The 14,042-nt window shown below is 38.1% G+C and overlaps 1 protein-coding gene across 1 annotated transcript; it reads right to left on the bottom strand.

Annotated features, from left to right (window-relative positions):
* GTSF1 (gametocyte specific factor 1) lies at positions 1-12,533 on the bottom strand. The gene is made up of 9 exons (XM_019724364.3): positions 12,464-12,533; positions 10,536-10,580; positions 7,588-7,688; positions 5,591-5,717; positions 5,073-5,156; positions 4,558-4,621; positions 3,215-3,309; positions 2,265-2,301; positions 1-206 (listed from the first exon to the last, which is right to left on the bottom strand). Exons 2-8 carry the CDS (start codon positions 10,549-10,551, stop codon positions 2,285-2,287), a joined length of 504 nt encoding a protein of 167 aa, XP_019579923.1. The 5' UTR covers positions 10,552-10,580; positions 12,464-12,533; the 3' UTR covers positions 1-206; positions 2,265-2,284.
* Positions 12,534-14,042: the final 1,509 nt, after the last annotated feature.

The raw sequence follows: 14,042 nt of genomic DNA on the forward strand, positions 1-14,042 counted from the left end.
TATGTACATCAATGGTTTATTTGAAACAGTTCTTCTAAATACAAGGGTTCGTTCTTGCATCAAATAAGTGAAGACTCAAAATGGGGGAGAAAAAGAAAGTACTTGTCAGTTTGAAAGTCACAGACAGTTTATCTTTCTATAATTAGAAGAAAAATGAAGAACCCACTGGTAGCAGGAAGAAACAAGAGTCTTCTAGGGTCAGGCATCTGTAAGGAAATGAGAAAAAAAAAAAAGAGTTTTTAGTTCCTTTCAATGACGAAAGCACCAACTACATATGACAATGGGCCACACAACAACAACCCAATTAAAATCTCTTGGCCTGCTGGAGGAAGCTGCTGTAGTTAGTTAATGGCAAAACACCAAGTACTTTCTGACCCTTAGCTCTTAGGTACCACTAAGCACACAGACATTTGTTAACTGAATTAAAAGCTTTCTGTATAGAGATCAATGTACACTCCTTGTGTCAACAGTTTCATGAGTGAGGAGAAAATTAGAACGGACTATCCAAGCAATTGACTCCTGCAGACAATTCTGGATTAATTCCAATGAACTTATATTGATCTTTTTCTCTTCTCATTTACTCTACTACTCATTAATTCAACAATATTTTTTTAACTGTTACAATGTGTATTAGGAGAACAAAAATTAATATGATATTACCTGCTTTTGAGACCGTTAATCTAGTAAAAAGTGGAATTGTTGATAAAAACACAAAAGGGACAAAGCATTGAGTGCAAAGTGAACAAACCCTTTTCACGTATGTGCATTCAAAACTCTCCAACCACACTTAAGTTCCTTAAGGGAATAAATCATGTCTTCTACTTCTTTTGTATCCTTCCAAAGAAGATAGAGAATTCTGCAACAATAGGCGTTCAAAAAATGATGTTTATTTTTATTCAGAGGAAAAGAAGGTCTGTGGCTATTTAAAGATTCTTACCTAACCTAGGATAATTCTTTTTTTCCTGATTCCTTAGGGGTTACACAGAAAAACAAATTTTCAGCATATAAGGAGTTTAACAGCAAAGAGTTAAGTTTCAAAGGAGAGGAGTATCTTGTTTTAAGTGATAGAGATAGAAGTTCTCCTAGGCTTTCACCTTAGAGTAGCCATTTTTACTCTAGGTAGCTATCCACACTATGAGCACCAAGTATTTTGTACAGTGTGTCAGAGAAGGATTCAAAGTTCACCATTTGTCCAAATCTGTGTGTGGTTTCCTGACACACCCCAGGGCTATCGTGTCTCTTTCCCTTTTGGGGTCAAATGCAATTTTCTGGCTTCCAGATCTATTTAACAATTTGACGTCAGAACCTACCAAAAAAAAAAAAAGGCTGGTACCCAGCCATTTCTCGTACCTAGCCATGGCTGGCAGCTGATAGATATTACTGTCCATAGCTAAGGGGAATCTGCTTTTAGAAGATATTTCTAAAGTGAGACAGATATTTCTACTTCTCACCAGAAGAAACATTAGTTTTGGTACAAAATGAACCTTAACTCACAGAAGATCCATCTGCTTCACTGTCCGGAGTAAGTGAGTGAAATGGAAGGCAACAGGCCAATTATGCATTCAGTCAATAACTATTCACTGAAGGCCTACTATCTTCAAGGCAGTGGGGCCATAATCCTATTCTTGGCCTTTTATAATATTCCTTTTGCCAGGAGCAAGGCGGCTGGGCAACCTCAGCCAAGATAGCATTTGAAGCATCAGACTTGTCTCTGCTATGGGTGCATAGAGTAACCTCAAGGAAAGGTTTTGTCTGTGAAAAGTAAAAGATTTTGGTCTCTTCATATAGATTTTTGTGAGGTTCTGTTCAGATGAGATCAACAGTGCATGACTCTTAGAGACCTCAAGCTTTTAAGTGCTCATTAAAAAGAGTATGAATTTTCTGATGAGTGTTAAACTATACTGCACAGGGAAAGAATCGCAGAGCAGTTAAGCACAGCGGTCTGATTAATCTCAGTCCATTAAAGAGGCATGATAGACCTAGAATGCAACTTTGATAAAAAAGAAAGAAAAAGTAAAAAGGCAATGTGTACTAACATTAGGGAAAGCAACTTGGCATGTTAACTGAATTCTAATTTAACCAGTAAATGCCTATTCATTAGCGTGTAAAGCCATAATAGAAGCTATATACTTAAAAAACATAGGCACACACGAAGCTTTAATTTGTTACCATAATCTGAAAGAAAATTGGACCCAAATTGCTTCATGTCCAGTTAAATCTTGCTACCATCTGAAGAGACAGTAAAATAAAACTGAAACACTTACTTGGTGAGACAGATATTCAGTTACTGTGCATTTCCATCTACAGAGAAGAAATATTTCAAAATAAATATATCATGTCAATTGAAATTCACTGCATCCCCTACTTTTACTAAACACAAACGACTTATTCTGGGGCAAAATGAATTGCAATATAAAAGTATAAGAATTAAAAATTAGTGATTGGATTCTACTCAAGAGCATGGCAAAAGAAAATAGTTCTTTATCTATCAAAACCTTTTGGCTATGACTTGGTGATCTAATTTTTTGGGAAATGCAAATATCCAAAGGGAATATTTTTAAAGGGAATCCTCTAGCCACCTGAAAATTAACTCAAACAGTAGCAAAGGCTGAAACCAAGGGAATTTGAATTTGAGGCAATATTAGCAAAATAAAGTTTATATGAAATAAAAATGACAATATCTTGGGTACGCCATATGTTGGAATTTCTTTACTAGGGTGGTATGATACAAATTTAGTATCTGTTTGCTCAGCATGGTCTCTGACATCTATGGAAGACATCTAAATACTTTTTTTTATGGTGGTTCTTATGACTTATAACTTTCATTTTCTCTCTACACATTTCCTTTTAGTCCACTGCAATCCAATTTCTAATCCCAATCCCCTATTGACATCATGCCTTGGAAGTCAGGGATGACTTCCTCCTAGCCAAAACCAATAGCCTTTTTATTGGTCCTCAAATTTACTCATCGTATTTGATGTCAGTGGTCACACCATCTTGAAAATGTTCTTTTGGTTTCTATGATCTTGTACGTCCCTGTTACTAACCAAGGCCAGGACTAGAGTAAAGTGAGTGAGGTTCTTAGAGTATAAAAATTGAGGTACTCTCTCAGGGTTATGGGAGTGCAAGGTATTAGACTACACGTCTTTGAATAATGAAGACTGTTTATTAGCACAAAGAAAAGAATAAAAACATTTTGCTTCATTTCACTTACTGTTTTTCCACGGCAGAACATACGGCAGAGACTTGGGAACGCGCATGCCTGAAGCCAGGTTACTCTTATGTTCCATGACTATATTGCTTGCAGGGCTGCAAAAAGGAAGACGAATTTGACTATGCCAGCATATCTGTATTCTTCAGGCAGGCGCACACAAGACAATCAAATGTATTGTTTTTGTAATTTGGAGGAAAACAAAAACCTACATTCTGAAATGTAAACACATTTCCATCAAAACATTCTTGCAATTAGAATGATTACCATTTCTCTGGAAAGCTCACTGTTCTGTGCAGGCATTAAGATGGGTCTAAGCATTTTCATTTTCCAGAAATTGAGATAAACACCAATGCCATCTACTGTTCAGTTGTATGACAGGCTCATCAACTCACGCAATGAACATGAGAGATAAAATAAAATGCCAAGACAATCAAACCAAAGGCAACAAATTGCACAGAGTTGAGGCAAAATTTAAATTGTACCAAATGGAATTCATCTTTAAGTTTTTCTATCCTAGTGCACACACACAATAAGGTACATTCCCAATTACTAACGGACCTCAGGAGCTAAGAAACAAAAATTGATAAGCATTCTATTTGGGGGAAAAAAATGAAGTCCAGCATCTCAGTCTTTCATTTTCTAATTTAGGTTTGAAACTTGATCTTATAAGGTCTGAAGATCAATTAACAATGAGAAATCTTATAGATTTAAAAATTAGATACAAAATCAGTGGGGAGAAGAGATACATTTTCTTCCCTACCAGATAGGTATTCTGGATTCCCCAACCTCAAATCAAAAACTTCTAAGGTTACTTTTTCCTTAGACACTATTTACTGAGAGTGAAAATGATCCACGTAGTATAGCAGGAGAATTTTTTTCAAAGCATCAAAATAATGTGAACCTAGTAAAAAACCCAACTAAGACACAAGAATGTCTGGCACCACTGTCTCCCTTGCTAAACTATAAGCTAGTAGGTTTTTAAAAATTAGTTTCAGGTGTACAAAACAACATGATTAGACAATTACACCCCTCACAAGGTGATAACCACCCCCAAGTCTACTACCCCTCTGACATCATACATAGCCATTACAATGCCATTGACCACATACCCTATTCTGTACTTTTAGAAGCTAGTATTTTTGTGTTCTTACAGTGATTAACACAAAGCATGCGACCTCATATATGAATCAAGGGAAAAATGAGAAATAAGATCGACCAAAACAATATCTAGACAAGTTACCAGCAAGTTATATCATCAAAGAAAAATGCTTTGGTGGCTTCTTTTGGTAACAAACCATATTGATTTTGGTAGGCAGTGCTGGGAATGAGACCATTGCACTTACCTGTTTTTGCCACAGTAGTTGGCTGTGCCCCAGACAAATGGGGTGCTGGTCTGTTCCCACAAATCTGCCAAAGGAAGCAAAATACAGTTTTGTGGTACAAGTTCATGCTAGTTGAATTTGTAAGATGGGAAATAATACACCTAAGTTTAGAGAAGCGAGTGAAAATTGAGCAAGTACCTTGCCTAAGTGACACAGTAGCAGGAATTTAATTGAAGAATATAAACACGAGCGACATAAATAATAATAAACGTGCCTAGTAACAGCCAAACACAGATGGTGCAACACAATTTATGGAAAAAAACAGATGTAAAGAAGTGCTTTTTCCAATCAAGAGGGATAGGCTGTTCCACGTGTCTGCACAGTGATACAAATGTGCTCGTTTTGGGGCCCAATAAAAATAATAAAGCATTCCAAACAACATGGTATGTTCATAAAAAAGGAAAATCTTCCTTCTATCTAAAGCAAACGACTTGAGATTTTGACATTGTGAAGAAAAAGATGTAGAGGCACTTCACCTTTATCCCAGTCTTCATCGCAAGGAGGGCACTGCCACGTGCTCTCAGCCAGAGTCTCTTGTCCAAGGTTCTTGGTTTGGTTGACTGCAAGACAACAGAGATTCCAACATCAAAACGGGACATTGCCAAGTTAGAATATTTAAAGGGGTTAGTGGCTAAAGAGGTTGCAGGGTAGCCTAACGGGGTCTTTATTTCTGAACAATGGATGGTATGAAAGATAAACAGAATGGTCTTATCCCCTTGCTGACAGAGGACAAGAAAGAGAAGCAGAAACAAAGATGTTTCCCATATTTATAGTAATAAAAGGATTTTTATATTTCGATGAATTATTAGTAAAATGAATCAGGTTATTCAGAAGAGAAAGCAGTCTGACAAACACAACCTGACAACCTTTCGCTGCTGAAAAGTGCTGCTCTTCTTAAATGATGAAAGACAAAAATCAAGGTGACAATGTAACATAATACGAATTTAAAGGGCCTAACTTCTAGCACTGAAATATTTCAGCTAGTCAGTCTTACCAACGTCTTGCTCTATACAACTTTTGTCATCACAACTTGAGATATGATGACTGATTTCGGCCCGAGGAACCTGGTGGCGAGCATTGAAGGGACAAGTAGCCAATTTGTTTGCGACATCAGGATGATTCTGTGGAACAAAAATTAAGGGGTCTGTCAATCTTTGGATCTCTTAAAAGTTCAAGGGGAGTGTGGCTCAACTTTATTCTATAAACGGCTCCCCTTTATTTTATAAGTGGCTCCCTCTCAAAAAACTTGTGCCTTAATTATGATAGGTAAACTCATAGTAGAAAATTAAGAGGGAATTATTTGTCACTCATACAGACCATACAGAACCTCACAATCATCATAACATAAGTCTCTTTGTTATGATTATAGAGATTGACACACAGGTATTGGGGGTTAAAGTGCCTTACACGGAGGTAAACAGCAAATTTAGGATTGGGTATTTGAACTGTCTTTTCTTTCCGTGTTCTTCAGGTCACAAGATTTAGGTAGCACAGCATGTAACGGTAGACAGAGCTCTCTGGATGGCTTTGAAAGCTGATATTCAGGATGAACAGTAACACTAAAACACAATCTTAGTCTGCACTGCAGTAGTTCCCCTGCTATTGAAATATAATAGGGCGGGAAAATAGCTTTTGGAAGGGAGCTCCAGAAGAGGCAAACCAATGATTTATCAGATTAACACAGGAACACTTATTGAAAGTAATGATGCCTGAAGTGAGACTCTGAACAATTTGACCTTTATTTCATCTCTTTCACTAAGGAAAAGCATAGATGATAAGTCTACTCTGCTGACCAAGTTCCTTATTTTAGAACAAAACAGTGTTCAATATCACCCAAATCCTATGGACAATATACCAGCAATTAAGAAATTTAGTTAGTAGGAGAAGCAAAAGATATATCACAAATGATATTCAAAAAAGAAAAAATAATGTGAAATGGGAAGAAGGTTTGAAAAAAATAGAAAACGGGGAAAAGTCTGTGGGCATTTATCGCGATTTTCATACAGGATATGAGGCATTCCAACGCAAAGATTAAGAGCATTACAAGAGCGGAGTTATGCCAGTGTCTTTTAGCTGCTTGGCTCCCTTTCCCAACCTTTATTGCTGACATATTTGAGAGCCTAGGGGAGGAAGTTGTGGTGGTTTCTTCTGACCCATATTGTTCCAAGTTCAACCTTAAGTGATTTTTTGCTCAAAAGATTAAAAAGAACTGGAGAAATAATAAAAAACGACATTATAATCATGTCTCCAGGATTGTAAGAGAAACATCATTTGAAGGATGTTAATGCATACATAAATCGTATGTAGTTTGGATTAAATACTAAAATTGTTTCCCAGCATAAATCCTGGCAGAACTTTGGCCTCTGTATCTGTCATCTGTACTCTAATAATCTTTTCAAAGTGCCTCAGTTAATATACCAGCATTAAAGCAGTTTATATCAGCTAAGTCTACAAATGAGTGCCAGAGAAAAAACTCTGATGAGTTGTTTTCTTTTCCCCCAAAGATGCTTACTGTTGAAATTTGGAGAAACAGTTATTTTTAGGAATAATATTTTCTTGGGATAACCTCTAGCTGTTCAACTTCTCTAAAATTTCTAAACAAAAAAATAAAAAATCGATGTATTATATATAGCACTCAATCCTTAACAGGACAATGAACACATCAAATTCACAAGGCAAGAGGGATTTCTCATTGCTAGCAAAAATTAGTGTTTCCTCTGTTTTACAAAGGGTGAGAAGACTCCAGAGAGGTTGTTTATAAAGGGTGCTTTGTCACTAGTTGGGGGAAAAAGCCAAAACAAGGAAAAACTTACGTACCCAAGAAATAAACTCCTTTCTGTAGAAGTTGGTATAGTAAAAGGTAGAGTCCTAAAACAATTCTGGCATTTAATCAAAACATTTATGCTAAAATTATTTGATAGTTATAAAATCTGGCCTTTTAAGAGAATTCAGAACAGCATTACAGGGCATCTTATGAAAATAATACCTTACCTTTCTGCACTTGATAAGATGATAAGGAAACCTGCAGGCCCTGATCTGGTGGTTTTTATCATAGGGGCATTGTATTAGCTTTTCAGGGTCCAGGGAATCAACTGAAAGAGAGGGAAACAGGATAAGTATAAAGCTGAACAGGCCCTTGTAAAACTGCAGCATTCTAGGCACACTGTATTTTCCAACAGAATCTATAAGAACAGAACAAGACAGTTTGACAACAGTTTGAAATTTAAAAAAAATGGTGACTAAACATTTGAAAATGAAAATGTAACCCTGGGAAGATACAACTGTGTTATCACCAAATCTAAAACCATCAATCATGAGACGAGGACTTCGTTTGTATTTGGTTGTACTTAAATATTGTTGTTTTCATTGTTGGTTACTCTTACTATAAAACAAAAAGTTCAATGAAATCACATCCTTTTTTCCTTTTCTAAAAATGCTAATTCAGGGTAATTCCTATTCCAGCTAGCCCAACCAGAGCTTCCCAACCAGTACGCTGAAGATTGGAATGGCTGGTGTGCCAACATATTGATGCAGGGGTCCACTGCACATGTTCCCCCTATCCCCTACCAGTCCTCGGGCAAGTTGAGGGTAGTTAATCTTCCCAGCATCCCTGTCTATTTACTAGTATGCCATGACATGAAAAAAGATGTAAGCCCTGCTCTCTATTCGTTATATGTTCTATGGAAGCTTGAGAAATATTAATTGACAGATGATTTCTTTTTCGTCTATCTGCTTTAATTTACTACTACAAGTAGTTCCTGACCTTGGTTACTTTAGTTACCTCTCAAATGAAACCAACGCCTTATCTGATAGGTGGTTTTACTTCTCATATTTTGACATGTAGATGAGAAGAAAAAAACCAGAATTCTTTAACCTAGTGATTATCAAATTAGCCAGATTAAAAAATAGAATCATCTACAGAAACAGAACCTCCTGAGGTTAAGACAACTGCAGACATATGAAGTTGCTGTGTACAAACCCCTGACCTATATCATGCTTTTTAAAACTACCCTTACAAGACTATACTTTCAGGGATCATTTCCATAGTTTGGAACGATGGAAATTTCTCGGAACATGTCTCTCAGAGAAGTTTCTCTAAAGGTGTAAAACTGACCTTATGCTTTACAAGGTGCCCAGGCTGAGCCCCAAAATTTAACAAACCTGATTAAGGAAGGGAAATTCTGAGGACAAGAGGCAACCTAATAAAATGCTCCTGCTGTACTGAAGGCAATGATAAAAGTGAAATAAGATAAACAATTCACATTTGATAAGAAGCTTATAAACCAGGAGACTGCTATGAAAATCAGAAGCCAGTGGGGAATTGAAACAGACAGTTTCATTGGAAGAGTGGTAAACATGAAATAAATTGCTAACCATGATCATGATGCAAATGAGCCAGAAAGGTGACTTGAAGGACAGAACGAAGAGGGAGGAAAAGTCTTAGAGGACAGGCATGCTTATTATGCCAAACAGGCTCATCCTGACCAGCAATCTTTTCGTATTTCTGAAGCTTCAGGACACCCAGGGAGAGTTTACAGATACAATTCTTATTAGTTTCCTTTCATTTAATCCATTCCATCGCTAGCAAATGTTTGGCCATGTCAGCCGCTGACAGACTGGACGTGCCTTATGATTCAGATGCACTGCACTGCCCGTACATCCGAGTGGCATACATACAGTGGCATACATCCTAGTTGATAATGATAGCTTCCTATCATAATGTTTTACTTTTCGGTTTCTGGTAACTTAAGTCAGCTCTAACCTGTTTTTTTAGATTAAACAAAAATTAATTAAAAAATTTTAAATGGTGATAAAATATACACAACATAAAATTCATCAGCTTAACCATTTTTTAGCGTACAGTGCAGTAATGTTAAGAATATTCACAATGTCGTGCAGCCAATCTCCAGAACTACATCATTTTGCAAAACTGAAACTCTATATCCCCATTCCCTCCTCCACTCAACCCATGGCAATCACTATTCTTTATGTTTCTGAGTTTTACTAGTCTAGATACTTCATCATACAGTGAAATCATACAGTATTTGTCTTTTTGTGACTGACTGGTTTTACTTAGCTAATGATCTTAAGGTTCCTCCATATTGTACAATAGTATGTAACGGGATTTTCTTTACCTATTTTGCTATTGCTTTTTTTTCCTTTACTTAGTATGTCCTGGTTCTCCTTCTATATCAGTACATATAAAGAATATTTCATTGCTGCAAATGGATGTACCATAGATTCTTAATCATTTCCCTTACTAATGGACATCTGGTTTTTTACTATGGTATACAATGCTGTGACTAACAATCTAGTATATACTTCTTGTGCATTATATGAATATTTGTCTTTGGCAGATACCTAAGAATGCTACATTGAAGTATCTGTGCATTTAATGTTACAATACACATTATCAAACTGGCAAAAATTTTTCCTGGCTTTCTGGGAATATAACTTAATTTAGAAAACAAAAGATAGGCCCTGTGGACAAGCTTCCTCCCAGAGCATAGACTCAGATGTTCCTCACACTTGGATAGGGCCTAGAACTCATGATGAGAAATGGGGGAAACTTTATGAAAATAAGGAACTAGACCTGATGAAAGTATCATCAACTAAGAGGTACAGCCCAAAGACAGAAGCTGGAGATCTTCAGGAATCTACCAGATTAAGGTTAGAGTTTTAGGTCAATTTGGAAAAAAGGTCAAGTATATTCTAAAGCAGAGTTTTTCAAACTGTAAAATGATCCCCAGGTGTTAAATCACTTGGGGATTATGTTAAAATGCAGATTCTCATACAGTAGGTTTGGGGTAGGGCCTGAAATTGTGCATTTCTAACACACTCCCAGGTGACATTTTTCCCACACATTAAAAATCGTGTCAGACATAAAACTATATGTACGTAATTCAACTTATATTCTAAAAGCAATAAGTAGTACATACGGTAAGTTTCTTCCATGTTGGAAATGAAGGAGCTAAATCCACGTGCTGGGGGGAAAAAAAGCAGTGGTTCAGGGAATTGGAAATGAAATGTACCAAAGGGTGGCCCTAAAAGATAAGAGTCAAACTGGAATTGAAGCCAACCAAGTTCAATATAAGAACTCCTGAGTACTCCCCTCCCCCAGACATATTTTCCTCTTTAAAAGATTCCTTACTACTTTGAAGCATTTCAAATCATTGCCTAATTCACACTGTTGGAATAAATTCTAGGGCTCACAAATAGTTAAGAAAAACCAAATAAGACTTCCAATTTAAACTGTACTAAAGTGATAAGATCTCAGTCTACTTTAAGTGCCATTATAACGACCAGTCGCTATTTACTACGTATTAGGGTTTGATGCTATTTAATATTAGCGAGGGCAAGACCACAAAAATACTGTTATTTAAACTCCAAGATAAACATAGAAATAGGGTACCATTGTAAAGCTCTCCTCTCAAGTTCTTAAAAAAACAGGATGGGCGGGTTGACTGTCTTGCTCCCCTCTGGGACCTGGGAATGCTGGAAGCCTACGTCAGAAACTATATACACTTAATCCATCCAGTATGCCCAAATATATTTTAGTTTACTATTTCTATGACTGTTCCTAAACATGGTCAGGAAGTGCTTCACTTTTTCCAGTGATGCTTCACCTCCCTTCTGGCCCCCCAATCTCCTATGCTAAACTGGACAGACTTGGTTACTTAACCCCTTCAGTTAACATTCCTTCTATGTATTGAGGGAAAACTACTGAATGTTAGGACTTAAGAACTGCCCATTTTATTATGGATAACACAGCATAAAAGAACAAATCTGTAACAGAAATGTGGAAGATTAAAAGACAAGAAATGGTTCTGTAGTTTGAATCCTTTTCTACCGGGGATCCCCCCTATTGAGTACTGTGATTAAATAAACTTATCATTATAAGAAAAAACTAAATTTATATAAAACCAGACCCATAAGAAATTTCTGCAAATTGGCTAGATTTACAGCTGCTGTCTCTAGAGCAAGCTGTCCTTTGGCCTCTCACACAATTCCACACCCCTTCCCCCCCATTCTATGACATAAGCAGCCATGGAATCTATGATAGGAAATAAAGTGATCAGCTGGAACTCCAGTTTAGTAATTTGCTGTAGAGCCTATTTGTTCATTACAATCATTAGTGAAACCGTCCTAAAAAATACTTTCCAAGTCTGGATTAAGAAATTCTGACCTTCCTTTTGATATGTTTTACTTATACATCGTTACTTTACACTTTTTCAATAAAAATAAAAGAGGTTTGTAAGGAAGAACCAAGTATTATGTTCCTTGATTTTAAGACATTGAAAGGAGTGATCAGCACTAAATTCAGCAACTTGTAGGATGCCACCCTATCCTTTGGGGGCAAAAAGACCAATTTCAGTTGACAAAGGGCAATGGAATCGATAGCCTCATTATCCAGCCTTGTCTACTTAACTATTTTTCATATCAGCTGTTAACAGGTGATTTTTACCTTTCCCCTAGTGCTAGACATGGTGAAACGGGACAAATTACACAAAGAAGTCGAGTTTGGGGGCTGATGAAATCTGAAGCAACTGGTTAGAAACAGCTGGGGCTCAGTAAAATAGTTTTTCTTTCTTTAAACATAACATTCAGAGGACGTAGATTTAAGCAATGGGTCTAAACAGGTGAAGGAGGGAAGGTGGTTAACGTGAATGGAGACAAAAGAGCTAGGGAGGCCCTCGAGGGGACCAAGCGGTGACGGAACCACCCAGTAGCCAAACAGCTGCAGTGAGAACCCTCTCAGCCAAAGGCTATGGGCGGAAAAGAGAAGATACTAAATGGTGGCGGTATCCCAGCACACTAAAGGTGAGTTGTTTGAAGGCCCCAAGCCACGGCCCGACGCCTTCCCTACCTCGGTCACCACACGCTCTCGGCACGGTCGCCTCCGCTTCACAGCCGCGCTCTAGCAACGCTCACTTCCGGCTCTGGACGTTAGTGGGTGGGGCCCCCACTTCCTGTGACGGAGCTCTGGGCCCTGGGCGTTCCCTGGGGGCTGAGCAGAGAGCCCAGGACGCTCCCTCCTGTGGTCTTTCGCACTGTTTAGGCCACCTCTCCCACCCATCCATTTTCAGTTCATTCCTCTCCGCAGCACGCATCCTCTTTTAGCTCATCGGCCTCTGGCCCCCATCGGGATAGTGCCCTTGCGTGTGTAGAACTCGCCCTGCCTTCCTTGGGCATCGTGGCGGCCATCTTAGAAAAGAGAACAAGTGCTTAGAAATGGGCACTGGGGGAGGGAATGGGACTGGTTAGAAGTCAGATGATGGTTGGAAAGAAGCCTGGTTTGTGGCAGTTGTCCACATAGAAAGGTAATTGAGATGCTGAGGGAAGGGAAGAAGAAAACTGGAAAGGAGATAAGCAGGCACAACAGCGAAAAACAACAAAGCCAGAAACAGACAAAACCCTGGATCACCAATGACAGGAATCTGGTTGTTTTTGTTTAGCACACGTGGTAAAATCTCAAAATTCAAAACTCAATAATAGTATGTGAGAATGCTTGGTCGGATGGATGCCATAGTCGGTCTTAAAAGGGAGTTTCAGAGTTAAGGAGAGCGCAATGGAAGGAGTTGGAGAGGTAAAGAGGGCCGGAGAGTTATAACTTGGTAGTGAAAACCCAAACATAGTGTGAGAGCCTTTGTTCTGGAAACCGTGATACAAATAAAAGGTATAGGCAGTAGTTCTTTGCCTAAAGTGGTTAGGCAAACAGGTCCCAAAGTGGATGAAAGGTTAAGTGGCAGTAAGTATAACAGATGCCAAAGAAGTGGTCGGGACTGTAAATTCATATTAGGCAGAAATCACTGGAGACCAAGGTGACCTGGGAAGACCTGATGGAGAAAAGGGACTTGGAGGGGGTAGAAGATGTTGACACTACAGGTAGATCTGGTGGTACTATTTTTATAAACCAAGAAGTGAAAATGTGACACGACAAAAATTTTTTGTATTGTCCAAGGTATAGGAAGCAGTCAGTTTGGATGCTGAAATATTGGGGATTTTGGGAATATTTCTGTGGTTTATAGAGAGCCTAGATGTGACTTAGGAGAATCTATCCAGACAGCAGAACTGAATGTGGCTTTAGTGAAAAGGATCATGGAAGGAAGGCATTTTATTTTTACATAAGTAATTTGTAAATATAATTTTCAAGTTTTTAATTTTATTTTATTATCAGCCCTCCCGCTGAGGAGAGCGAGCTTTACAGCCTTTGGTTCATATTAAGATCCTTAAAAGACATGTATTGATGGAACCTGGGCCCAAGCCATTCTTGTAGGCTAATGGTTCTTAATCTTGTCTGTATGTTACACTCATCTGGGGAGCTTTTAAGACATACATACGTGGTCTGACAATTAAGTTTGCAAACTTGCCACCATGTGCTTACGTTGGCAGCACTGTACAAACAGCTTGGTAAGGTTTCATAACCTTGGTATATCAGTGTCTCA

The sequence above is a fragment of the Rhinolophus sinicus genome, chromosome 1 (assembly GCF_057876585.1).
Source record: "Rhinolophus sinicus isolate RSI-liver-muscle chromosome 1, RSI-T2T, whole genome shotgun sequence".
Classification (NCBI taxonomy): domain Eukaryota; kingdom Metazoa; phylum Chordata; class Mammalia; order Chiroptera; family Rhinolophidae; genus Rhinolophus; species Rhinolophus sinicus.

Bases quoted from the DNA above. Each gene is read 5' to 3' on its own strand.
- GTSF1 (XM_019724364.3), bottom strand. The intron at 5,718-7,587 runs GTAAGGTATTAT...TTTGTTCCACAG, and splicing joins ATCTTATCAAGTGCAGAAAG to AATCATCCTGATGTCGCAAA. The intron at 5,157-5,590 runs GTAAGACTGACT...GTTGTCTTGCAG, and splicing joins TTGTATAGAGCAAGACGTTG to TCAACCAAACCAAGAACCTT.